General features: G+C 32.7%; 1 protein-coding gene across 3 annotated transcripts in view; it reads right to left on the bottom strand.

Annotated features, from left to right (window-relative positions):
- Positions 1–9203: 9203 nt before the first annotated feature.
- Positions 9204–11454, bottom strand: part of LOC106796113 (uncharacterized) — a 9108-nt gene continuing 6857 nt past the window's right edge. For 2 of the 3 annotated variants that reach the window (XR_005888870.1, XR_005888871.1), the window contains 6 exons: positions 10656–11291; positions 10330–10568; positions 10080–10247; positions 9903–10007; positions 9740–9809; positions 9204–9468 (listed from right to left, as the gene is read on the bottom strand). Coding sequence is in view for 1 of the 3 variants with exons in the window: in XM_026125600.2 (XP_025981385.2) it covers positions 9923–10007; positions 10080–10247; positions 10330–10568; positions 10656–11039 (876 nt within the window). In the remaining 2 variants the exon portion in view is untranslated. The remainder of the gene's footprint in view (positions 9469–9739; positions 9810–9902; positions 10008–10079; positions 10248–10329; positions 10569–10655; positions 11292–11454) is intronic. The other variant, XM_026125600.2, reaches the window with a different exon arrangement.

Below are 11454 nucleotides of genomic sequence, written 5' to 3'. Positions count from 1 at the left end.
ATGGATTTCCATCATCCCATAAGGTAATGAAAATATGGTCTTTATCACTTTTCTCCAACATTAAGATTCATGAGTGCAATGTTGGCAATCCCAAAAACTCAATTTTAAACCTCAAATTATGCTCTCATTACTGTTATCCTCTCTCCATTAGTGTAAATGGAGAGAACCTGGTTATGGATGAACTGTGTCTTCCTTGGCTGCCTTGGTAATCAAAAGATTCAAAACCAATCAACTTCAGAGAAAAAGTAGGACGGTTTAAGGGGATAAATGCGAAACCTTCCAAAATGTTTGGTTCGAGAAAATGTTTTCTTTTCTATATTTTTTTTTGTTTTATGGAGTTTAATATAGGGAAAAAAATCAAAATGGAAAATAAAAAAAATATTTCCAATAATTTTGTACAAAATTTTAAAATTATAAATTAAAGAGTGAATAGACAATTTAGTTCATGAGATTGTATTTATTTTGCATATTAATCCTTTTTTAATATTAAATTCAAAATAGTCTCTATCTTTGCATAAGTGTTACAAAATAGTCCTTCTGCTAAATTTTAAAGTAACGTCGTTAGTGAGGTCAATTTTAGTGCCACATGGACTATCCAACGTGGCACTAAAGGATGACGTGGCATGACACGTGGACGTGTCTCTTAAAAGATGTCACGTCATTTGATGATAACAAAACGAGTAAATAGGTAATTTAGTCTCTAACTTTGTATCCCTATTGCATATTAGTCCCTAACTTAATGAAAAATTCAAAATAGTCCCTATCTTTTGCATAAGTATTGCAAAATAGTCCTTCCATTAAATTTTAAAGTAACGCTGTTAGTGAGGTCAATTTTAGTGCCACGTCATTTGATGATGATAGAATGAGTGACTTCTTCAAATTTGATGGTTCTGAACCAATTGAGGCATATATATGAAAAAGAACCCACACACACTTGCACAAATAAAAAGAACCAAAAATCCACAGCAACAACCTTATCTTTGTAGCCGTCAACACAAATGGGTGAGGTCTGCATAACCATTCTCTTTTCCTCTTTTTTTCTCTTCAATTACCATCAATGTATCATTCTGGGTTTTGATTTTTTTTTTTTTTTGTGTTTTGAATAGGAAGAGAAAAAATAAGAGGAAAACAAAGTGGAAGAGAAAAAAACTAATGAAGAAGAAAAGAAAGAAGAAGAGAAAAAACCACAGGAATCAAAAGATGACAAGGAATCCAAGGAGGAATCTGCGTCGCCAGAAATCGTGTAAGGCACAACCTTTGCAATGCATGGACACTTTAAGCACGATTTCTGGCATCTTTTAAGTTAAGGACTATTTTGCAACACTTATGCAAAAGATAGGGACTATTTTGAATTTTTCATTAAATTAGGGACTAATATGCAACAGGGGTACAAAGTCAGGGACTAAATTGCCTATTTACTCATTTTGTTATCATCAAATGACGTGACATCTTTTAGGAGGTACGTCCACGTGTCATGCCACGTCATCCTTTAGTGCCACGTTGGATAGTCCACGTGGCACTAAAATTGACCTCACTAACGACGTTACTTTAAAATTTAATGAAAGGACTATTTTGCAACACTTATGCAAAGATAGAGACTATTTTGAATTTAATATTAAGTTAATGACTAATATACAAAATGGATACAATCTCAGGGACTAAATTACCTATTCACTCTTAAAGTAAAATTAGGTTACTTTTTCTTCTCAAATCAAACAATGGTTAGAAAATAGAAAAAAGAAGCTAATGTCTACTACAGAAATAAGTCACGTAATGGACATGCAAAAGAATAAAGAGAATTGCTATTTGCTCCAACCCCTTTGTTATTGATCCCTATTAGAGTTGTGAAATTCCTATTTTGTCCACTAGCCCTTTCCCCTCAGACTTCTCACCACTACCCCCTCACTGTGCCACCAGTGCACCAACTCTGCCCCAGATCTTAACACAATGACTCCAATGCTGCTGCAATAGTGTTGCGCTTCACTCACCGCTTTGTTTGATCACTGCTCATCGTCTAACAACGTCGCATGTTGTTCTTCACTTTAGATCTGCACGTGCGACCCCTTGGCCTAGCCACCACCGCCCCGCTACAACACTGTGTGACCCCTTGTCCCTGTAGCTCCGTCCGCGTCACTACGTGTTCTTTGCCACCATAACCAAACACCTCCTATTTGCATCAATCTAGACCCATCAACTTAGATCTTCACCGCCATCATTAGATCTGTTCTCAACGCGCAAAAGAAGAAGAGGGAAACAACATAAAAGTAACAAAAATACGATTCTGTTGCACACTCCACAACAAAATTTGTTTTTTTTTTTTGCACTCCTTACTAAACAACAGAAAATACCACTTTGTCACACAATTGTACAATGAAATCACGTGTTCATAAAAATGAAATTTTTAGGGAAAAAATAAATAAAAAGGTGTTAGCCTCCTGGTAGGGGCTAATTGTAATGGAAGTGGGGCCAATAGCCACTCCTAAGAATACGGGGTAAGAATAAAGTCGGAGCCACCTAATGAGGCTTTCTTGTTTAAAAGAGGATTTGTTATTGACATTACCAAAATTGCTAATTACACTATTCATGTGGGTGTCTTTTTGCTTTATCCCGAAATTGTCCTATGGACGAAAACACAACAAAATCATGTTTCTATTTCATATATGAAGGATGAAAAAAACAATTAACAACAAAAACATGCTCCATTGTAGATTTGTTCAACAAAATCATATTTTTATTCCACACCTCATGAGTTAAAAAAATAAAAAAAAATAGAAATATAATCCCATTGTTCAACAACAGAATCATATTTCCATTGTTGACTAAAAATCCCCAACCCCCCCCCCCCCCCCCCCCTTCACCAGCCATCACAACCCCTCCCTCGTCTACACCCTCTATGGGGGTGGGATGCATGATGTAGATCTAGACATGGGTGATGTGCGTGTGACCTTGGTGGTGCTTAGACTTGGATTGGTGCGACATGGTGGTGCTCAGACAATATACTGGTGCTTAGATCTAGAGTGGCGTGGTAGTGGAGTTGTTTGGGGTGAGGAAGGGTTTTGAATGAAAAGAGGGGAAAAAGGGAGTGAGGGGAAGGGTAATAAAGTAATAGTCAATGTTTGGTGGGGCTAATAGCAATTTAGGTTGTGCCAATATCAACCCCCTTTCAGAGGAATCCAAGGCCCAATTAATATGAACAAAACTAGTCACTCTCAACCATGACCCAACAAGAAGGATACCATGCCTACCGATTTAACTCCTCCAAAATAAGAAAAAACCAAATCATATACTGACATTGTTAAGAACGAATTCCATAGGAAACTCCCTTTCTACTGAGTAATTGCTTAATTTTTTGGTTATACATATCAGACTGAGTATTTCTTGCCATTCACTAAGCCTAATTTCCTTTGAGAAACCTGAAATCACTTAAAGGTGAGTTTTTTACTTACTCAAGAGATCGGAGATTATTACCACTTAGACTAATCAGTTATTAATTAAAACAATTGATTAGTGAAATTTTTCGAAAGACCCCTTCCCAACTAAAGCATGGACATGGGTACAACCTTGCATGTATCGAGGATGGACATTTGTAGCTAGGATGCTAACAATGATCAAAATTGCTTATGAATGAAAGTGTAATTAAAATTAATTTTAAACATATTTAATTTGATATAAATTTAAAATAGATTTGATAGGCTTGTGTAATTGTATACAGTTAAAAAATTATAATAACACACAACTAGACTTATCTATACTTTTTGATCTCCTTATTTTGATTAATATGTAATTTCAATCTCTTAATAATTTTTTGTAACAATTAAATATAGAAGTGAAAATAGTTCAAATCAAACAATGCTTTGTTTAAATAAGTTTGACCTATTTAAAAAATTAAAGCCTCAAGCTTGATCTATTCCTTGTCAGTTGTCATTGATTTTTTAGGGCCCATGGTCTTTTTGAAAACTTGACTTGATGTGTTAGCCTATTTAGGCTAATTGACTAATAAGTTATTGGGATTTTTTTAAATGTAAAATAAACTATAAACTATAAAAATTAAAATCACTACTACTTGAGACATGGAATGAGGCAAAAAAATTTGTAGGAGTTGAGTTTAATTGTTTTATATGATAAAATCATAATTTCAATATCTAATATGACCTTCATCATAACTTATTTAAAAGTCTATTTTTTGTAATGAGACCTTTAAATAGAGTATATCTCTATCTTTCAATGATCTTATATGTTTGACTTTTATATGTATGTCAGTATGCTTAACATTTAAAAATAAAAGTAATATGATTATGTGATGAAAATAAATATAATTATAATACTAAAATAATATATATTTACTCAAATAGATTAGTCTATTAAATTTAAAAGACTTTTTAAATGACTTAGAACTTAGCATTTTTTAACTAAATTGTAATTTTTTTAAAAATTTTGATCTTGTTTATTTCATAAAATCTGACTTGGTTTGATGTAGGTTGGGCCATAAGCCTCAATTGAGTGACTTGATCTTTTTTCTTTCTAGTGACCATAATATTAGTGAAAAATATATGCCAATTTTATCGATGAAGACTAATTTTTGTTTTGGAATCTGATTGATCACGTATAGTACAATCTTTTCTTTTAATTATATATTTTCATTCACAAGACTCAAACTTAAGGCTTTACTTAAGGGATTAGAGCTCAGTTCGACTGAGACCAATGTCATGTTAGTTGTTCTGTTGAATCATTTGATATATTCCCATCTCTAGTTAAACATTTTCTTGTTATAAGATTAGGTCATTTTGTGTCATTCAACTACTAACAAAAGTTTTACATGTGTGACATAACGCGTTATGCATCTTAGTGTGTTTGGATTGATGTTTCACATCCACCCACATGGTGGTTCATACTTTCCAATGCACAAAATCCGAAAGCTACAATACCAAGCTTTGAGTCACGTTGAACTCGATGTTTATGCAAACTCACTCTTAATCATTAGTAACTTAAATTATTTTATTATTTTTAAACACATCAATTTATATTAAAGGGTTTAAATATTTTTAAGCGGACCTTGAATTTATTAAAATGTCAATATAGTAAATTTTCGTTCCACATATATATAATTAGTCACGTCATTAAAATATATATTAGTAATTAGAGGACAATATAATAGAGGAATTTTCTTAATCAGAAAATTGAAGGATTTAAATTTAATAGTTTTAAAAATTGGGTGCAGAATTCGCATATATCATTGATATAGTAGGGAAAATAAATGCAATTGAGTCAAACAATAATTGCTAATCAACAATGAGTAGACAACCTTAATGATGTGTTTATAATTAGTATAATTAAAATAAGTGAGCAACAACTGCCCCATATCATTCTTTTAGGTACATTTGGCATCCTAGGTTGCTACGAAACAAACCAAGCCTCATCGATATTGGCCAATAACGCAACCTTGGTTTCACTCTTGCACTAAAACAAAAACTGCTGCGTCAATATGGCGATAGATATGAAGTCGCATAAAAACCGCTGCGATACTGACATGGTACAAATCACGACTTGAATTGAAGTCGCATGAAATAGCCATAATTTTTTTAGAGGACGGTGGTTTATGATTGCGTTAGAATGAATGCTTGTATAGTAGGCTAAAATCACAAATTAATCATGAACCTGACAAATTTAATTATTTACTAGCGAAAATAATTGGAAACATGATTTTGTATTATCTCCAAGGACTTATTCGAGGACTGTGTAAATATCTTGGAATTTAGCTTGTGTTTGGATTGGAGTTTGTGATCCATGTTAAAATCTCTCAATTGACGCAAAAGAAATAGTTGCATCAACATGACTCCATCTAGTCTCTATCATGCTCAATCAAACATACAATTAATAGGTTTTTTTTAACATTGGTCGAGATAATAGAATTAACAAAATTCTTGTGTAAAATTTTTTGTTAGAGTAAAGATTTTTGTTTAATAGGCAAGTTAAAAATTATTTATGCAGAACTTAAAAATTCAGATTTATAACTTAAGGCAATTCACTAAAAGTTTAAAAATCTACAACATATTTAATTATTAAAGATTAGATAAAATACCTAATTTATAGTTAATTTTTAATCTAAGCTTTCTGTAATATTTGTTGTAATATCTTTGTAGTTGTCATTGTAATTTTTTTTAATGGAAATTTTTTATTTTTCAATAACACCTTTGTAAGTCTTTAAACGAAAAGAGAACATAAATTATGTGTGTCAAATATATGCTCTTTTAAGTTCATGTTATTTATTTGTCTAACAAGTTTAGTCTGTATAAAATAAAATCCAATAATAATAAATAATTAATATGATTATCTAAAAAATTCCAACAAATCACTCCCTTATCCTCCTCCTACTCCACCACTCTCACACCCTCAACCACCATAAATCACAAGTAATGTACCGAGCTTCACCATCAAGCTCCCATCGCGCCAAGTAAACACCCACCCATTTCCCCTTCGGAACCCCGTTCTCCCAAACACCCCTCGTAACGGTTCCCGTTCGATTCTTCCAAACCAACACGCTCTTCCGAGAAACAGCACCACCTTCCATTCCCCAACGTATTCATTCTCGTTGCACCATGTGTACCTCATTTCCCCTTCCTGCTAGTTGCACCTCCAAAATCCTTCATATACATCATCGTTGCCTTTGTGTTTTTCGTCAAAGCCATTCTTTTTGTTGGAGACCCACCCGCCGCGGTATGTGTCGCCATCAATGCCAACGAAGGTGTCGTGGTCGTGCATTCTCCCAGAGGCAAACTCACTCACGTAGATGGTGCCAGAGGGACACGAGAACTGACCCTTGTCGCACACTTTGCCTTTCGTCCATTCTCCCTCGTACATGCACTCGTCAGACCAGAGGTACTTGTCGCTCTTGTGTGGGGCGTTGCCGGAGAGGCTTCCGCTGTAGATGTCGTCGTTGGCCGGGAGGGCTTTTACCACCGTGCCGTGAGACACACGCCGCTCCGTTTGCGGCGAACAACAGACGGCGGCACCACGAGCAACTCTTTTTCTCTCTGCTTTCTCTACTCTGGATCTCACAGCAGTGGATTTATGTTAGAGAGAATGAAGCACTTTATTTACCCCGTAAAGAAATTTTATATTATTATTTAATTACAAAATATTAATAATAATTTTATTGAGTTTTATAATAATAATTATTTTATATTATTATTTAATTACAAAATATTAATAATAATTTTATTGAGTTTTATAATAATTATTTTAAATTTATATAAAGATAATTTTTAATTGATTGATAATGAAAAAGTTTTTAAGCCAACAATACATAATTATTTGAACTTTTTTTTAATGTGAATTTAGAGACTAGGAAGAAGAAAGAAAAGACATTGAGGAGGAGAGAAGTGAAAAAGTGAAAGGATTTTTTTTTTAAATAATATTTCTAAAAAAAATGCTATTTGTACAAATTGAACACATATTTTTACAACAACCAAAGAGAAAAATAGAAACATGAGATGTGTTGAGTGATGTTACATAAAGATCGATATAGAAAAATATTATATAAATTACATTATGAGTTATCCTATAACAAGAATGCTAACAACAATCTTACAACATTGATTTTTTAATACTCTTTTCATGATTGATGAAATTTATTAGAAATTTTTAATTAGGGCGGGTCTTACTTCTCATTTTTTAATTAAAGTACTCTTACTTTATTACTAAGACCTTACAAAATGAATTATTTCTAATAAATTTTAATTAATCATAAAAAAATATATTATTGTATAAATTTAAAAACACAACTCTTCTAAAAATTAAATGCGAAAATTAAGAATAGATAAGATAAGATTTATCCACAAAGACTAAAATCAACAAAAAAATACTTCTTTTTTTAATCAGCCAAAGAAAAGATGATAAGGGCACAAGGGATGCCAAACCTAAATACATAAGGCGAAAGCCAACAGAGGAGCAAAACAACCAACAGAGAATCTACACATTATTTTTAACTTAATTCATTTTACCTTTATATTTTTTTTCTTATAAATTTTTACGGAAAAACTATTCAAACAAAGGCCATATAAAAAAAAAATCTTATTTTCATATAAAAATAAATTTAAAATTAATTAATACAAATTTGAACCTTTTCAAATATCTACCTAATAATCATGTAAAAAAATATCTACCAAATAATACAACAAGTTATACGATAAAACATATTAATACAAGATGTGTAAATGAGTTACATTAGTCAAATTTTTTAAGGGAATTAAAGGTGGGATTAATTGAGGGAGAGAAAGATCCATTTTTTATAAGGCACATGCTTGAGATACTTTCTAACACTACTAGAAAATAAGGTTTTAACATCGGTTATTTAAGACTTTCAACATCGGTTATTAATTGATGTTGAAAGTACCGATGTGGAAAGTAGTATCATTAACATCGGTTTTTCAAAACCGATGTTAACTAATAAATACAACATCGGTTATTTAAATAAGCGATGTTATATGATACGAATTATGAAAAAAAAAAATTATAAATCTATAAATTAACATCGATTTTTTAAAAAACTAATGTTGTAAGTGACATTTAACAACAGTTTTTTAAAAAACTGATGTTGTAAGTGACATTTAACATCGGTTTTTTAAAAAACTGATGTTGTAAGTGACATTTAACATCGGTTTTTTAAATAACCAATGTTAAATGTGACATGTGACATCGGTTTTTTAAAAACTGATGTTGTAAGTAACATTTCATATCAGTTTTTTAAAAATCTGATGTTGTAAGTGATATTTAACATCGGTTATTTAAATAGGCGATGTTATATGATATGAATTATGAAGAAAAAAAAGTTATAAATCTATAAATCAACATCGATTTTTAAAAAACTGATGTTGTTAGTGACATGTAACATCGGTTTTTAAAATAACCGATGTTAAATGTGATATTTGACACCGGTTTTTAAAAAACTGATGTTGTAGGTGACATTTCACATCAGTTTTTAAAAAAACTGATGTGAAATGTTACTTACAACATCAGTTTTTTTAAAAACCGATGTTAAAAAATGTTGAGGTAAGTGACATTTAACATCAGTTTTTAAAAAAACTGATGTTGTAAGTAACATTTCACATCAGTTTTTTTAAAGACCGATGTTGTTTTAGAAATTTATTTTTAACATGATGTCTGTTTTTTCAATAAATCCCAAAAATAACCTGCAAATTTTAAAATCAGACCACACAACATATAATTTTCATTCTGTTTTGAAACAGTTTTTACCAGAAAATTCAATAAGAAATTTACTAATTACTATGAATTTAAAACATATTTAATGTTGAGACATGAATTGTAAATTAAGTAAGTAAATATAAACTACAATTACAAGATTGTCTAAACATCCTAAGTTTCATTTTTCACTTTCAAATAGTACTTTGCCCACTGGTTGCGAAGTGCCTTCAATCTTTCTGGTTCCAATGGTCTAGGATCAGTGAAATACTGCATGATATAATAAAACATAAGTTAATAATATATTAGCAATCATAATAATATGAAATTTGGTGAATTAAAAATTACCATTTCCCAATTATTCTGGAAATTTCCTAAGATTATAGTTGACATCCAATGCATGACGTAATACCCACACTCAGTGCTTCCTTTTTGTCTATTACACTAAATACATTATGAAATTTAGATATGCAACGTTCAGTACAAATTAGTCTACACAATACTAAAATATAAGTGAAAACATATTGTTTAAATAACTTACTTTAACAACAATCCACCTAGCAGGAGTCTTGGATTTACTTTGTTGAGTATCGTCAAGTCCTTTCAAAGCACTATTGAATACAAACATAGATTCTTATTGTACATTTAAAATTTTGATTTACCTGACTAATGCTAATGCAAATATATTAAAAAACAACACTGACCTATTAATTATGCCTTTGAGTTAGTTGTCTGGCTTATTATGCAACGAACAAAACCAAATGACAACATTTTCCTTAGGCAAAATGACGACCATTTGCCAATGTGCACTGCAGTGGAGACCAATATATGTTATTATACTATTATACATTATTTAAATTCATTTGTTGAGTTTAAGTTACCCATTCAAGTTGGCTCCTAGGTACACATCTCGTTTTGAATTTTGCATCCAGTTCTTAATGTAATTTTCTGATTCAAATTGTGATTGGCCAGATCTCTGGATAGACTGTGGCTCGAGGAATCCATACACATCGATATTCCCAGCTCGCATACTTGTCTCAGTCATATGCCTATTATTGTTAACACAAAGTAAATTATGCATGAAGGTAAAACAATAAATTAGGTAACTAACAATAATCTAAATTGACTTACAGAATCCACAACTGTATAACAGATATGCTGAGACATTGACCACCATGTGCAATTTCAGACAGATCTTCATGCTTTATGTACAAGGGAAAGTTTTCATTAAATAGGCCAAACAAGGTAGCATCCCACATAACCTGCAATGGCTTCAGAAAAAGCTGTGGAATGGTCAATGTCATTAGATATAGCGGATCATCGACCTCATCATCCGGCCTATCTGCAGGTTTCGCGGGTCTCACAGCTCCCTGTTTATCCAACATAATTAATTGACATAATTTAATCACAGTAAACATTTTAATTGGAAAAATAAGCATTTAATGACACTAAAATACCTGTTCTGATAAACGCTTGACTAGATGTGTCGGCCAAGCAAGGAATGTGTTAAGAGCCTGTCCCACGACCTTAACCTCTTTAGTGGGTACAGGAATGGGAGCATCTACATCTCTAATCTCCTCAACACTAACCTTAACTTGATCATGCAGCAAAGGAATGTTGTGAATTGTTGTAGATCCCTCATAAACTCTTCCCAGGGCAACCAGGCGAGAAGGATATTCTTCAATATACAACCCACATTTGTATGAGTCACCGGTGTCTAGATCGTTCCCTGAGGGATCAACACAACTCTCCTTTGTGCTGACACGAGCAGCTGAAGGACCAACATCAGGTTCAGGAGGCAGTGCGAGTCCCTGTGATTGCATTTGGCTGAGGGATAACATTAGCCGTCGAGTGACTTTTTCTGTGATTGAATCCTCTAGTTGGTCCTTGATTTGTTGCGTCAACTGTTGCAGGTATTCGGGAGCAATGGAGGAGGTCCTTGAAGATGATCCAAAGTATTGTTTGATGGTTATACCGGCTCCTACAGCACGCACACGACCAGGGTGTTCTGGTCGCCCAATGGCAGCAGTCAGTATATCATGACGTCCATGGGTAACAAAGGAACCCTGTGAGGCCTGCTCCTCAAGCGCATCCTGTGAAGAACACATTTATTCTATACTTAATCACACAATAAAACACATACTTACCATTATGAATTGAAAGTGACTTACCAATCCTTGTCAGCAATTCCTTTGCTGCTTCCGATGTCATGTCACCAGTTTTCTTGGTGCGGGCTAGCTTCCCTTCACGTGTCGT

Source organism: Glycine max, chromosome 15 (assembly GCF_000004515.6).
Source record: "Glycine max cultivar Williams 82 chromosome 15, Glycine_max_v4.0, whole genome shotgun sequence".
In the NCBI taxonomy this organism is placed as follows: domain Eukaryota; kingdom Viridiplantae; phylum Streptophyta; class Magnoliopsida; order Fabales; family Fabaceae; genus Glycine; species Glycine max.
Note: the sequence above shows the minus strand (reverse complement) of the source record. Positions and strands in the feature narration are given on the sequence as shown.